The 17,274-nt window shown below is 38.3% G+C and overlaps 1 protein-coding gene across 1 annotated transcript; it reads left to right on the top strand.

Moving 5' to 3' along the window:
- Positions 1–1,674: 1,674 nt before the first annotated feature.
- On the top strand, positions 1,675–6,938 carry LOC106432575 (RING-H2 finger protein ATL34-like). Its single transcript, XM_048740287.1, has 2 exons — positions 1,675–2,309; positions 2,390–6,938. Exon 2 carries the CDS (start codon positions 5,620–5,622, stop codon positions 6,679–6,681), a length of 1,062 nt encoding a protein of 353 aa, XP_048596244.1. The 5' UTR covers positions 1,675–2,309; positions 2,390–5,619; the 3' UTR covers positions 6,682–6,938.
- Positions 6,939–17,274: the final 10,336 nt, after the last annotated feature.

Here is a 17,274-nt window from a genome sequence, read left to right on the forward strand (position 1 = left end):
AATCGGTATCAAGTTATAACAAAAGAGAACTCAGCTAATAAATTGACAATTCCAAATAATCGGTAAGAAAAGATAATGGATTCAGACAACTTTGTTAGACGGATAATAGTTGCGCTTCCGGTTAAGAATAAAAATATCTTGCTATGGTTTTGCGTAGCCAGTTTTAACAAAAGTTACCTCAGCTAAGAAACCCTTAACCCTAAACATAAAACGTTATACCGTAAACCGTAAAACCTTTTATAATTCTAAACCCCAAACCTTTATATAACTCTAAACCCTAAACCCTTATATAATTCTAATCCCTAAACCCTAAACACTAAACCCTAACTCTTATATAACTCTTAACCCTTATATAACTCTAAACCCTAAACCCTAATATAACTTTAAACCATAAACCCTAATATAATTCTAAACCCTAAACCCTTATGTAATTGTAAACCCTAAACCATTATATAACTCTAAATCGTAAACCCTAAACCCTTATATAACTGTAGACCCTAAAACCTTAACCCTAAACCATATATCTCTATACTCTTATCCCTTATATGAGGCTGAACAGTAAACCTAAATCCCTGAACCCTTATATACCTATAATCACCCAACCCTTATATATCCCTACAATCTAAACAACACATACAACTTTGTTAGAGGGGTAACATTTGTGCATACGGTTATTAATGAACATGTCTTGCTAACATATTGCGTATCAAGTTATAACAAAAGAGAACTCAGCTAATAAATTGACAATTCCAAATAATCGGTAAGAAAAGATAATGGATTCAGACAACTTTGTTAGACGGATAATAGTTGCGCTTCCGGTTAAGAAAAAAAATATCTTGCTATGGTTTTGTGTAGCCAGTTTTAACTCTGTAATGTCTTTCTTGATTTCCAAAAGTTGTTCCTTGATTTGAATCAGATCTTGCTCCATTACGGACTGCTTCTCGGCCATCGCTTCTATCTCCTCAAGATGTGCATCATCAGCCCACTTGAACAAATGATTTTCGCCAAAAACTACCCGACATCTATAGAATCTTTGACCTGGGCTCTTCTGCAACAGTGAAAATTCTTTCCGGCAGAAGAAATGGCGTTCTCTGCATTCCATCGTTCTCCTACATATTGTGCCTGAGTTCGAAAAAATTTTAAATTTTTTTTAAGAATATGGGAGAGAAATCCGTAAGTGAAATTTTGGAACTTCAAATTGTTTCTAATACAGTGAACTGATACGCAAGCTCTGACGGAGAGATACAAAAGAAAATAGTGTGACAGAGGGTTAGATCTTTGCGTATCTTAATAGTAGATTTTGTCTATCTGTAACGGTTAATGAAATGTTTATGTAGTAGGGGTAACAGGGTAAAAAGACACTTCCAAACAATGATCATTTCTATGAGATGGGTATATCGCAAATTACACATAAGTGTGTTGGTAGAGCTCCTAATTTTTCAAAATCTTATTAGCTAATCTACATTCACTTAGACAATTTTAACACCCTTGGATGAGATTTAATCTTAAACTATAAACACAAACTTTTAATGTAAACTCTACACTTTAAATGTAAACTCTAATTTTTTCAATTTTACTTTTAACTTTAAATTTTCAAAGTATACTAAATTTATAAACAACAATGAAATTATGAACTAAATTTGTATTAATTTTATTAACAAAAAAACAGAGTATAATAAAGAAAAAATAAAGAGGAAAGAAAGTGTGCTTAAAAAAATAATAAAGAGAAAACAATTTTGACCAATGGGGAAGAATGGTGAGGATAACTAAAATGTCAATCTCCACCATTGATAGATCTTTGATCCAACAGATATAATTATTTTCTTTTTTCCATTTTCTCTCGCTCCTTGTTTCTCTCACGACCTTTGCAATTTTTTTGGTACAGATCTCAAACAAAATTATCAATCTTCTCACAATCTTCTCCAGTCTCATCTCTTCACCTCTCATATCCGTTCCTCTGCAATCTTCATCTCTCTGGTGAGCTCCTCACCTCTTCCTCTAAGAAACTCCTCTGCCTCTCCAACCACCGTTGATGAAGCTTCACCACCACACTCATTTTGAAACTATCACTCGTCACCACCACATTCATTTTGAAACTATCACTCGTCACCACCACCACCATCGGTCGTCATCACCCTCACGACGTAGAGGATGTCTCTCCCCTCGAAGCCAAACTCCGCCTTCTCTGCCATCTCTCCCATCCGCTGGTCACCACAACCACCACCATCGCATCTCAGATCCATATTCGTCGGTCTCCGTTTTCACTGAGGTCGCCACAACCACCGTCACACTCGTCGTCACCACCAATGGTCACCTCTCTCTCTCGAACTCTCTGTCGCACTCTCTCTGTATTTTGAAATTGAATCTTGTTTGTTTTGGGTGCATGAAGGTGGACAATGCATATGAGCTTGATGGAAGAGGAGGTACGGGAACTTCGGAGCTCTGTGATGGAGATGGCGGCATAGATTTAGGTTTTAGATTTAATTAGATTTTTGGTTAATTGGGTTTTAGATTTAATTAGGTTTTGGTTAGTTTCCGTTTAATGTGTTTCAGTTAGCTTTGTGGTTTAATGTGTAAATTGGTTTTATTTGTAAATAGCTTATAATTAATAAATAAAATAATTATTTCTTTATAACTTAAATTTTGATTTAATTTTTAAGCAATTATTTAATTAATTAATTGTAATCAATTAATTTAATTAATTTTAATCAATATTTTTATAATTTTTATTTATAACATTATATTTACATTATTATAAAATATTTTACAGCATTACAAAAATGTCAGGAAAAATAATATCATAGCACGACTCAAATACTAGAAAACACAAACTTATTGTTCAAAATTAACGCTACAATATGTCTACTTATAGTTCAAGATTAACGCTACCATATGTCTATTTAGTATAGCACACGAAAAAACACTATGATAGGTGGGGGTCTATTATAGCTGCGGCTGTCACGGCGTTCTTCGAAACGCTATGAAAACGATATGATAGCACATTCTCGGTGTTACTAATACCGATTTTTCTTATAGTGCTTGGCTCTACAGTATGAAGGTGGTACCATTGACTTATCACCAATGCTTATCATTCCCGACCCGAAAAGGAGTCAAGGGTATACGAGGTAGCCAGAAGGGCTCGAGGACATGTTACCTAGCGAACTTCAAAGACATCAACCGTCATCGACCTAATCACTCTCTTGACCAAAGGTCAAAATGCCTCAGATCCCAAAATATCCACATACTCAAAACAAATATACACTTCTACGTAGACGACTAAACAAACTCACGATCCCACAAACAAAGGGAAAAATATTGAATTATGTTAACAATTGATCCCTCGACGAGGGTACATAGCCAGCTCGAGTGCGAGCACACCTGCCTTTTCCCATCATAAATTTCACAAAAGCTGAAATTTGAAGCACACATTTCCAACAAAAATTTAATTCCTGGTCCTAACCAACTTGGAAAAACTCGGCCATTAAATGCACGAGTTACAACATTTCGCATTCCCGAGTGTCAGCCCCAATAAAGACCGAAGAACTTCCAAAGTACTCAACCATACTGAAAAAAAATATCATGAGCTCAACGAAATCATTACTCATTGAGACAATCTTTTGATCGATACGCCGAAGCCTGCGGCCTCTACGTCTCTCATACTGTCGCCTCAATCCATCAATTTTGGCACCCCTTAACCATGAAAGAGATTGAAGCGTACGACAAAATCGGCACCGGCTAATCGGTTTTCCTTTTTCTTTTCCAAAAATATTGAAAAAACAATGATGACAAGCATCGGTGTCCAATGAAACTCAAATTCTGATAAACAAAGCATTGTTTCAACTTTCTGTTACCACTTGAGTAATTATCCTATTAGACTTAGAAATTTCATGAGCTTCATGTCAAATTGTTAATCATAGGATTGCTTCACTTCAGGATTGTTTATCACACTGGTTTCTAGATTACTTAAATAGATCATATAATTATAGGATCATCGTGAGGCTCGAGAGTGTAATAGATACCTGAACCTTATCATGTTGAACTAGATTTCCATTCGCAGCGAGAGTTGGTCTAGGATTCTAGTTGAACAATATAGTATCTTGTTTATTTCTTGTTTGATTCATCATATACACAACGAGAGTTGATATTAGATTAGACTTAGACATCTGATAGTTTATCCACTTTGGAAATTTGTCTATTTGCCAATTTAATCTCAAACTTATCCACTTTGCAAATTATGATCTTAAAAATTGTCTAATTTTAGTTTTCTCTATATTTAGTAAAATTATTTAGAATGCATTGTTAAAAAATTATCTTCTCTGAGTCACTTTATTAGATCACTTGCAGGAGCAATGGAGAAGTATTGTTTGTTTTAGGCTTGGGCATTTTACCCAATACCCGAATCTGAACCTGAACCTGACCCAAAAAATTTGAACGGAAATTCGAACCGAAGTAGAAAAATACCTGAACGAATATCAAGTTAGGAGATATTGGATATCCGAACCCAAATAGATAATATCCGAAGCTCGAAGGATATCCAAAAATAACTGAACATATGTATACTTAACACTATATTCCTAGTTTACTTATCCAATTTTATTCAAAATATGTATATTGATGTAGTATAAGGCCCAAGATCAGATAATATTCATACAGTTGCAGACAAATGATTTGTTATTTATTTAAAATGCATGTCAAGGTTTTTGTTTCATAAATCAACAAAGTTGCATCTAAATTCTAAAAAAAAAACAACTAGATTATCATCTTTCTATTTTCAAAGTGTTGTTTCCAAACCTATTAGTCATCCAACCTATTAATTTTTTTTTTAAAAAAGTTGTTAATTTTGAAATTTTAGGTACAAAAAACTTAAGCAATAAAATTTTGATTTTTTCAAAATCTAAAATATCCGAAACCAACCAGGAATAACCTAACTCGAACTAAAAATATCTGAATCCAACCCGATATCTAAAAATACTGGAACGGGGTCTAAACCCCTATAATGAAATACCCAAAAACATAAAATACTCAATCCGGACCCGAACAAATATCCGAACGCCGAGACCTGGTCTGTTTAGTGATGACACCAAGTTGAAGATTTCATTATTTGCACAAAGAAAAAACATTATTATAAATATTAAACTACATTCATTTCTGAGATAACAATGGAGTTTAGCTTCAAATAACAGCGATACTACTCAAGGTTGGTAAAGCTTTATTAACCTATACCAAATCCCAATTACCTTAGCTTAAACAACCTTAGACTCTAAAGAACAATAAAAAAAAAATATTTCTTCATTACTTTCTGATGTTTGAAGCTATTTGATAAATCGGACTAGGTCTAATAAAGCTTTTGTGTAAAAAAAAGTCAAGTTGCTTACCAAAAAGTTAATAAAAGAGAGGGGAAACTTGCGACTACTTCAAAGTCAAAATGTCAGGTGAACGACGCCGAACCGATCATTACGACCCAGTAAATGATAATTCCGTCATGATCAAACGTGATAAGCACTTCACCCAAATAATATTTTTATGGCATAGTGGCCATTCCTACATTCGCACATGGACTTCAAGAGATGATAAACAGAAATAACATATCAAAAAGAAAAAGGCCCTTCTCTTCGCATCATGACAAACCGAAAGAGTATAATCCTGCCACGTTATTATGTTATCTACTTAGTTTTGCTTGTTTTCCAAGTCACCGGCCAGCCGCAGCCTGGAGCCATTGGTCCATATGGTCGCCAAATAAGACCAAACCAAGTACCAGCGGTAATCATTGGGATGCTTATATTTTCGCTCTTATTCATCATGATCGCTTGCTGCGTTTGCTATAAATACAGAAGCATGTCTCCGCCTGGAACAAACTCTGATACCGATGAAGAAGGTCGTGGAGGAGTACCGTGGACAAGGAGGACACGCCGTGGGGTTGAAAAGGATGTCATAATGTCGTTCCCTTCCTTTCTTTACTCACAAGTTAAAGGGTTAAAGTTAGGCAAAGGTGGTGTGGAATGTGCTATCTGCCTTAACGAGTTTGATGATGGGGAAGAGCTGCGTTTGATGCCTGCTTGCAGCCATGCATTTCATGCTCCTTGCATCGATGTCTGGCTCTCTTCTCGCTCCACATGTCCCGTCTGCCGCGACAATCTCGCTCCCAAACCGGGCAATAATATTTACCCATTTATACGACCACGCACCAATCAAGATATGGATCTTGAAATGGCAAACGCACGAAGAAGTGTATTAGAATCTCCAGATGTACGTTTGTTAGATGTATTGACAAGGAGCAACAACAACCGGGCAAACAGACTACCTCGACCGAGGTCTACAGGGTCATCAAACTGGCAAATAACTGAGATATTATTCCCAAGATCTCACTCGACGGGGCACTCTCTGATTCCCTTACGAGAAAATCTAGACAGATTTACACTGCAGTTACCAGAAGAACTAAGGAGACAGTTGAGCCAGAGGACGTTACCACAAGCCAGGAGTTCAAGGCAAGGATATAGGAGTGGCAGCGTTGGGAGCCAGAGGAGAGGTATTCCTCATGGACGCGGATATAATCATCGCACCATTTCTCTTTCTTTCTCTTTCTCGTTTCAGTCTGCCTCTCTCCAGTTAGAAAAAGGCAAGGACAAAGAGTTTGGAGAAGGGTCATTTGAACGCCTTAGGCCAGAGATGCCCCTATCTTAAATTGTTGACTATTCAAATTTTTATACAGACAAGGTTGTGTTATAGATAATTTGATGTGTGGTAACTATGAAGCAATACATGTAGGTCTATGTACGGATTAAGTCTGTGGAGAGAAACTAGAACAGAAGAGTGCTTACTCGATACCCTGAATTTTACTGTGCAGTTTGTATATGGATCCAGGTTCTAGTATAATTGTCATTTGCATACGAAAATAATAAAAATTACGAACTAGACCTTTATAGGCACTATGCACATAATTTATTGTTTTTATATAACTAATTTAAATTTAGGCGAGAAAATGTGTTTAAATAACATTTTTAGTTTTATTATTACGTAACTTTAGCTTTTATCTTACATTTATGAAGAACACTACAAGAAAACAGGGAGATTTTGATGGCCGAAATCGTCGAAAATTCGTCGGAAAAGGCCTATTCCGACGAATTTCTGACGAAAGCGTTCGTCGGTATCATTTCGTCGGAAAAAAAGAATTCGTCGGAATTTCGTCAGACTTTCCGACGACTTTCTGACGAATACTGAGAAATGTCATTCTGACGAACTTCCGACAATATTCCGATGCGGACACACGAGACCAGAGTTCATCGGAAAAACTATATACCTACGGAGACGGATCCTCCGAAGATACCGACGAACAGGGGCCTCGGTAAATACCGACGAACAGGGGCCTCGGTTTTTATAACACGAATTTATACAACAACATTTTTTGTAGTGTAAGATTAGATGAATATGATTGTATAAGTATATGAGTGTTAAGATGAGATGTTATGAAAACATGTGATATGCATACATAAATATTTTAATGAATTTTTATATTTAAAGGGTTGCGATCTAATACTATACTAAACACTTATTATGTATTATTTTCATAGTTTTGGCATATAAATTTATAGATTTTTATGTTGGAAATTTTTTAAAAACACATGTCCTCGGTATTTCGTCGCAATATACCGACGACATTCCGACAAACTGGATGAGTTCGTCGGAATGTCGTCGGTATATTGCGACGAATTACCGAGGACATTTCCAAACTTTAATGAAACTCTTTGTCGTCGCTATCTCGTCGGTATTTTGCGAGGGATTTCCGACGGACCAATAGAAAAAAAAAAAAAAAAAACTAATCCGAATCTTCTGAATCTTCATCAAACTCTCCAACCTCAGCTTCTGGCTCCGAATGTACAACATCATCAAGTCCAAACTCAGTCAAATCCTCAACGAGTTCAACATTTGCCAAATCTTCAACTGCTTGGGCGTTGCTGGTAGACTCTGGTTGCAATGGTTCATCATCATCAGAAGTTCCATCCACTCGTCCTCTTGGGTTGATTTGCGTTACAGTGACCCATGGATCATCTCTGTACGTCACCCGAGGATAACTGATGTAACACACCTATACATATCAATTATACAAATATTAGTAAAATATATAACATTAATTAATTATATTGGTAAAAAATTATGAATAGATTGACATACCTGATCAGCTTGCGAACCAAGAATGAAGGGATCATAGTATTGAAGTTTCCGCCGCGAATGAACTGATGTAACACCAAACGCATCAATCTTCACTCCTCTATCTGGGGTGGTGTCATACCAATCACAATAGAATACTACACAACGCAATCCAACCATTCCAGGAAATTGGATTTCCAATATTTCTTTTATGTTGCCGTAGTAGACATCGTCACCGGAAGAAGATGAAACACCAGCATCATATGTTGTCTTAGAATGACCTTTCCTTGTGAATGCATATCCTCGCGTACAAAATTTTGGATATGATTTGACCACATAGTTTGGTCCCTGCACAAATTCGCGTATCCAATCATCGAACACAAAACCTCTGGCCAAACCATCATTCACCTACAAATTAAAAACATATATGAGTGAAAAGTTAATTAGTTTATATCAAATTTAAACTACTCATTTGCATAGGGTAATATGATATATGACTCACATAACTACGAAGCCACACAGCAAATCCGTTATCTCTAAGTTGTTGAAGCTCATCTTCTGTTGCATGCCTGTGAGTCATACGCAACTCCGCCATATATACACTATATACAAAAATATTATCAATATGAAATAAATTTATTGAATATTAATCTAACAATGTAAATGAAAAAATATTTTTACCTCTCATATTGTAGAACATCTTCATAGTTGGTGAGCAAATATGTTTGCAAATGAGCGTGCTCAGTGTCCGTAAGTCTGCGCTTTGTGAATTTTCCACTAAGTCGTCCTATTTCCTTGAACATGCTTGGGACAGTAACATGATATGTTGCTCTCTCCCCTCTGTCATCATGCCGAGCTGGTCTTCGGTGTTTTGTATGCACTTCTGGTGGAAAATAATTTTCAGCAAAGATTGCAGTTTCTTCATTGATCATCTGTGCCACTATAGATCCTTCCACCCTGATTTGATTTTTGACCATCTTCTTCAGATGATGCATATAACGCTCAAAAATATACATCCATCTGTACTGCACAGGACCACCAAGTTCCAATTCTCTTGCGAGATGAATAGCAAGATGTTCCATTACATCAAAGAATGATGGAGGAAATATCTTCTCAAGGTTGCACATGCTGACTGGTGCGTTTGTCTTCAAATTATTAATACCCTCTTCAGTCACTACTCTGCTGCATAAGTCGCGGAAGAAAACACTTATCCCTGCAATTGCTTCATGAACATTACGTGGCAATAATGCTGAAAAAGCAAACGGGAGGAGGCGCTGCATAATTACATGACAATCATGACTCTTCAAGCCACTAAACTTTCTTTCGCTTCTATCAACGCAGTTCCCCAAATTTGATGCATATCCGTCAGGAAATTTCACTTTATCTGTAATCCAATCAAAGAACTCTTCTTTTCTAGCACCATCCAGCCGATAAATGGGAAAAGGGGCCGTACCGTTCTCATCAACGTGAAGTTCAGAACGATCACAGATATCGACTAAATCCAACCTTGACTTCAAATTATCCTTCGTTTTACCTTGGATGTTAAGGACTTTGTTCATCAGATTGTTGAAGAAGTTCTTCTCAATATGCATGACATCTAAATTATGCCGCAATAGATGAGTCTTCCAATATGGCAGATCAAAGAAAATACTCTTTTTGTGCCAGTTATGTAGCTCTCCAACCGCACTGACTCGAATGTTTTCATGTCCACCTACATCTGGCGTCCTTTCTGCATCAAAATCCCTAAACTACTTCAACAAATCTTCTCCACTAACTTCCTCAGGTGGACCATCAAACACCTGCTTGTTCTTCGTAAACGAAGTCTTACTCCTGCGGTATGGATGATCAGGTGGTAGAAATCGTCTGTGACAGTCAAACCAACACGTTTTCCTTCCGTTCTTTAGTTGGAAAGCATCTGTGTCATCTTGACAATATGGACATGATAGCCTCCCATGTTATGTCCATCCAGATAACATACCATATGCTGGAAAGTCACTTATTGTCCACATAAGTACTGCCCGCATCTGAAAGTTTTCTTTGCACGAAACATCGTATGTCTCAAAACCATGCGCCCATAGTTGTTGCAACTCATATATCAGTGGTTGAAGAAACACATTTAGTGATCTTTTAGGATGATCTGGACCGGGGACGAGAATTGAGAGAAACAAAAACTCTCGTCGCATGCACAAGCTCGGCGGTAAGTTGTACGGGGTCACGATAACTGGCCATAGAGAATACTGTCTTCCATGCTTTCCAAACGGGCTGAAACCATCAGTAGATAATCCAAGATAAACATTTCTTCTCTCTTCCGCAAATTCTGGATATGTTGACTGGAAATGTTTCCAAGCCTTCGCATCTGAAGGATGTCTAATCTCACCATTTGTGGAATGCTCTGCATGCCATCTCATTGCTTTTGCTGTGCGCTCACACTGTTACAACCTCTTCAATCTTTCCGTCAAAGGCAAATACCACATTCTTTTGAACGGGATTGGAACTCTTCCCCTCGTCTCCTGATAACGAGGTTTTCCACAAAATTTGCATACATTTCGTGTCTCATCCGCTCTCCAGTAGATCATGCAGTTGTCAATACATACATCTATCACTTCGTACGGTAGTTGAAGACCGGCTACAAGTTTCTGAACCTCGTAGTATGAACCCGGTGCAAGGTTATCCTCAAGTAGAATACCTTTGACAAAATCAGTAATCGCATCCATACATTCTTCAGCCAAATTATAGTCTGTCTTAATACCCATTAATCTAGTTGCAGATGATAAGACTGAATGACCATCTCTACAATTTTGATACAAAGGTTGTTTTCCTGCATCTAACATATCAAAAAATCTCCTAGATTCGGGATTTGGTTCTTCCCCTCTATAATGATCATGTACCATCTGCTCAGTACCTACACCATAATCTATATCCGTTCTAGGTTCTTCTAACCTAATATCAGGCTGAAGTTCACTAACAGGCTGATGTTCGCTAGTACTACCATATTCATAACCAGTTTCCCCATGAAGGTACCAAACTTTATAATTACGTGAAAACCCTTTCATATACAAATGAGTCCAAACATCAAATTCTTTTATAACCTTATTATTATTGCAAGTAGAGCAGAGACATCTTAACATACCACTTTTTGCATCCGGTTGCTGTTGAACAAGCCTCATGAATTCTCCAATCCCTTGAACGTATTCTTTTGTAAGCAAATTGGTGTTGGGATCCAAATGAGGTTTATCCATTCACGAACGATAATAAGCTCCTGAAGACATGATTTTCACGGAATTGTTATGACTAAAGAGAAAGAAGAGAGAATGAGGTGTGAATGAGTTGAATGAGGAGGGGTTGCATTTATAGGAAATTGCTTACGGACATCCGACGACTTTCCGACGGAATACCGACAGATATAAAGCATTCCGTCGGAATTCCGTCGGTATTTTCCAATCACAAACGGCTATAAAACGGTCATATATATTTGTCGGCAACGGTCACTTGGTTCGTCGGAAATTCGTCGGAAAATTCCGACGGAATACCGACGACCGTAACGGTTATATCTTTTAATCGGAATGTCGTCGGAAATTCGTCGGAATATTCCGACGACTTTTCGAGGACTACAACGGTTATATTGTTAATCGGAATATCGTCGGAAATTCGTCGGAATATTCCGACAACTTTTCGACGACTACAACGGTTATATTGTTTATCGGAATGTCGTCGAAAAGTCGTCGGAATACTCCGACGACCCTTGTTTTCTCGGAAATTCGTCGGAATTAGCCGACGGAATTCCGACGACTTCAGATTTTTTGTTTCCGTCGGAAATCGGTCGGAATTCCGTCCAAATTGTCCGACGCCTTTGGCGTCCGTCGGAATCTCCGTCGGAATTCGGCGTGTTTTCTTGTAGTGGAAAACCAAAAGATTTATTGTGTATATAAAATATATTCGGCCTTTGGTTGTGTGAAGGTATTATGGCCTTTCGTGGTCATGGAGAAAATTGAGAAGGTTATGTATTCTTTGAAGTTATTGGAAAGATTCAAAATCCATATGATCTCCCATGTTTTTAGTTAAAAGTGTCCGAAAACTGAATGTATATACATACATATGATATAAGTGATTCAGTGAACTTGTCTAAACTATCCTTAATACAACATCTCGATATTTACATATTTAGTCCAACATCCCTTTTCAAGATAGAGAAGATTTCAAATGCCCATCTTGGACTTGAAACTTTCTAATTCCACGCTTCCAAATGTCCCATGATGTCAGCTAGTTGTGTGTGAGTCAGGACATAACGAGTAGCTATAAGACCGCTGAGAACCACATCTCGTACAAAGTGACAATTATTTTCTAACATGTTTTGTGCATTTATGAAAAACCGGATTTTTAGGAATGTGAATCCCGACTTGGTTGACAGAGTGAAGAATTATTATAGCTGCCATTGTATTCAGCGTTCGAGGAACATGTATAATCTCCTAGTGACTTAAACTTTCCTTCAAGATGTGTATGTCTTCCAAGTACGTAGAAAAAACATGTCATTTTTCTGGTTCTGAAATCATCTTCACCAATTGAAATTTTTTTGTCGCAAATGTTTCATAAAACTGTCTTAAATTCTTCATACATTCCAATACCCAAATGAATGCTTCGTTCTCTGCATGTAGGAGTGAAAGGCTGGTCCTTGTATTTCTTTCCTCCATGAGCCCCACAAATCCCTCCAATGTGATATACCATCCTTCTCCCATTTTGTTTTCCTTCTCCTTCCATGAAGCATCAGTGAAGCACCATCGACCCAATCTCAAGAACCGCCCGATGAAAGAAAGATGTGTTCTTGTCTCATAGAAAGCCATAGGATTCAAGATTTCTACTTAAAGAATTGCTCCTCTATTTCGGCATAATGATTCCACTCTCGTGCAGCTGCTGCCTCATTTCAAACGTTGCAGCATATGGATTTAAAAGCACCTGCCTTTGCCTCTCACAAAGAACATCAAGGGAAACTTGAGTTCTATGAGTTATATCACCATATCTCTCTCTATTCATTGCTCTAAGTAGGGTTTTGAGGCCTTTGAGTTTCTTGTGAAATCAGTGTATTTCTGGCCGAGAGAGAAACAAAAACTCAATTTCAGCATAGTAAGATGTGATGCTTTCAAGAAGCTGAGGATGCTTAATTAGATAGTTGAAAAACTAGAAATGTTTCCGCTTCTGAATCTCCACCGTTTTAATTTGTATAACATATCTCGCATGGTCATATATTCCATTCCTCTCGACTATTTCAAATGAATCCAGGAATATCTTTGAACACTTTGAGTTCAAAAGAGCTCTATCCAAAATTTTACCTATAGGGTCTAAGTCTTGATGGTTCCACCTAGGTAGATTAAGATCTGTGGATCCCAAAACCTACACTAGGAATTGAGTGATGTTTATATTTGTAAATTTAGGGAACAAAGAACGTTGTAATCAAATCAAGGTGACCAAAATGAATTGTATTGATGATAATCAGTTTACAGGATCAATGAATATGAACAAGAGTGAAACTAGCTAAAGACGAAGGAATAAAAATAGGTTGAAGTGTTTAGGACTGAGAGGCCGAGGTCGAATGGTATGTGGGTGTATATGCGGGAATGAATCTCCCTTTTTTTCTTGAACTCCTTTCTTCTTATACTTCCTGGATCTGTTGCGAGCTTCCGATAGTTTCTCACTTGACTGCGGATATTTCGGACTTTTTCTCGCCCTCGGACCATTTGATACCACTCAAATTACCCTAAGGAGTGTTACTCTCATCAAAAGAGATTCAGATGTAGTACTTAGGGATCGAATCCACAAGGAGCTAGGGAACAATTAAATCTAGTGTTTATTAATTCTAAAGGTTGTAAATGTTTTAATGAAATAGCAATAGTAACAAGCGAGTAAATAATAAATGTAACTTAGGTTGGAAATGATATTGGATGCAGGGCCACTATTCAGGTGTTGGAGATTATAATTCCTATAGATGCCTAACTGTTGCATGCATGATATATTAGAGCTCATTTGCTGAACTCAGTGATCAGCTGTCGCATGTACCACTGGTTAACAGACTAGATCTTGTGTCTCACCGGTTAGATGCAGACACAAGAGAGTGTCGATCGATAGTCTATTAAGACGTCGACCGATACACCTTTTCCAACATCGATCGATTGTCAGTTGAGGACATCGATCGACGGGTTCTAGCCAGGCCTATGCGCGAGTATGAAATGCCCTACTAAGATTCTAAATTGGCGGTTAGCCCTCTCTAGCAATCCTAATATGATAGATAGATGTCAGGATGGGATAACAAGGGTGCTTGAATATGCAATCCTATGATCAAGTTCTAGTTAGCAAAGCTAAAACAAGCAATGAATACAAATCTATCATGAATATCACAACAAGGCAGATCTATAGTTTGGGACTAATCCCACAAACCTAATCTGAACCCTGGATCTAACAGTTGAACTACTCAGACATAGCAAAGCAATTCATATCAATAGAGAAATAAGAACTCATAGAATAGATGAAAAGAAATAGAAAACAAGGAGTTCCAATCACAAGTGATCTTCTCTCCAAATGAAACTTGTAACAAAACTAGGTCTAGAAAGAAAGCTCTCTCTGCCGTCAAACACTTAGGCAATATATATTCTACTACGTTAAAAACTCGTCAGGGCATTTTGGTAATTTGGCTTGGCCTTGGTTTTTAAGTCTGCTGAATCCAAAATGTCGCGTCTGGTGTCTCGACATCGATCGATGGTACTGGTGTACATCGATCGATATTAATCTTCATCTGTCGAGGCATTTCCTGATATCGATCGTCAGCAATGATGCGCATCGATCGATTATTCTTCCTCTCGTCGACCTCTAAGTGGTCAGCTCGGGTGAAATGTCCTTTAAGCTCCAAAATGCTCCAAAGTCATAACTTTACTCCAAAATGCACCTGAACCTGAAAACATACCTAGAAGAGTAGAAAACATAGATATATATATATAGTAAAATACAAATATACCATGAATAAAAATGGGTCAAATCCAAGGTATATCAACTCTCCCAGACTTACCTTTTTGCTTGTCCTCAAGCAAAACATACATGCAGTCTCTCTGAAAGAGGTTTGAAAATATTTGGGAACTTAAGATTTTAAAAACATAGAAATCTTTCCTCAACAATTTTGCAACCACATTTAAAAAGTCCTAGTGTCAACACAAGAAGGAGGTGTAGACGTGCATGAAGCATTTCCATGCAGCTCGACACCCAGAAGCACGAGGTGTCCCACTGCCTGCGATCTGCGCATGCGAAACGACATGCAGAGGCTCGTGTGTCGCGATTCATTAACACCATACATGCTGAAGGGCAAGTGGACGTGGAGGTGTCTTCTGGAATGGCTAGAAAGCATGCAGCAGGGCATGTGGACGCCCATGTGTCGCCACGCATGCGACCGGATGCATGCAGGGCGACTCACAGGAAATCGGGTAGCTCATTCTTATTGGCCGGCAACTTCTATATATATCCAGCTACCCTGGTTCACTTTTACTCATTCAGACACACCAATTACAAAGAAAAACGTGGCTTGAGAGAGAGAGAGGGAGAGAAAAAAAAGAAGCGAGGTGCTTTACAAGTATAGACATTTCCGAAAACCGATAAACTGCCGGGAAGTTCCGAAAGACTGTCCAGAAGTGAAGGAAGGTTCTTTCCGTGTTCTGATCAGTCCAGACCAGTCCATTCAAGACATCGACGTTAGGTTTTGGGATTTAACATCACGGTACCAAGACGAAGATTTGGAGGGGTGAAAAAGGGTTTGGTCAACATCCAGAATCAGAGAGTCAAGCCACATCGCTTAATCACTGTGAGTCACGGTTAATTGTTTGTTAACAAAATTTTAATGCAGGTTCCTGACATCGGAGATGGCTTCCAAGCTAGGATAGTCGGACCGGTATAGGTGTCAGTTTGTGGATCCGAGGCTTGAGACGATGTCTGGGCTAAGTGGATAGCAAGACTAGTCTAAGCATCCGGATTATTGTGATTGTGTGATTATTATATGTTGTTATAGTGTGTACATCGTGTTGGTACTATTGGGTGAGAACCTCGTGGTTGATCGAGTAGTAGTTTGCAGGTCATTGCTTCCTCAAATGGTACCACTAAGCCGGTCGTGGTCCGGAAAGTGGTGGGCTCAGTTTAACTTGGCTTGATCACCAAGGCCGAGTGTCACACGTGGATGTGACAGCCCCCGGCGAGTCCGATAGAGGACCGGGGCACGGCGATTCCGATTGAGGACCGTGACCGGGCGATTCTCGAGCGCCTACGCCTGTGTGGTGTAATAGTGAAGGGATTGCTGGTGACCCTTATGTGGAGGAAGAATGATTCTGTTGGGCCCTAGGAGTATATATATATGGTTGATTGATGCGACACTCATAAAGAGTGTTTTGATTTATTATGGTTTAATGGTTTATTGCTTAAATCGGTCATCCTTTATTATCTTGATTATTGATTGTTGAACTACCCATCTTGCTTGTGTTTGGGGTTGGGTTTAGAATGACGGGTAGTTGTATATGTTAGATAGGGAACCCTGACTCACTGAGTGAAACTACTTCACTCACTCCTCACATCCTTTTGCAGGTGACCAGTTGAAAAAACCGTAGCCCTCGTGGAACTGTAGGAGCTGGTGTAGATTGGACATCTTTTGCTAAAGACTCGTTTTGAAGATATATGAATGTATGTTTTACTTTCAACAGTGTCCATGGACCCTATGTAATATTTCGGGCTTGTGAACTTCATGTTTTATATATATGAAATTAAATATGTTTTATATTCGTGACGGGTTGAATCTGATATTAGGTTAGTCCAACCTAACACAACTCTATGATTCGGTACGGGTTGCAAAGCCTCAGGCCGAAGATTAGAGGAAACAAGTTTTGAATGGATATTCTAGGTTACAGAATTATGTTTTGTGACTTGGAAAGTCTATTCTAAACCCGTTGTGACACATTCGGACTTGGCAGAGGAAGGTTGTTCGGGCATGTTCTTGTTTGATTGTTGCCCGACTGACTGCCCGATGTCTAAAACGGTTCGGGGGTGTTACATAAAGTGATCATCCAGCGGGAGGAGGTTGTTTATTTATCCTGTGTTTGTGGCAGAGTATGG

This window comes from Brassica napus, chromosome A9, assembly GCF_020379485.1.
Source record: "Brassica napus cultivar Da-Ae chromosome A9, Da-Ae, whole genome shotgun sequence".
NCBI lineage: Eukaryota > Viridiplantae > Streptophyta > Magnoliopsida > Brassicales > Brassicaceae > Brassica > Brassica napus.

Coding starts and splice junctions, on each gene's coding strand:
- LOC106432575 (XM_048740287.1), top strand. CDS start 5,620: ATGACAAACCGAAAGAGTATAATCCTGCCACGTTATTATGTTATCTAC.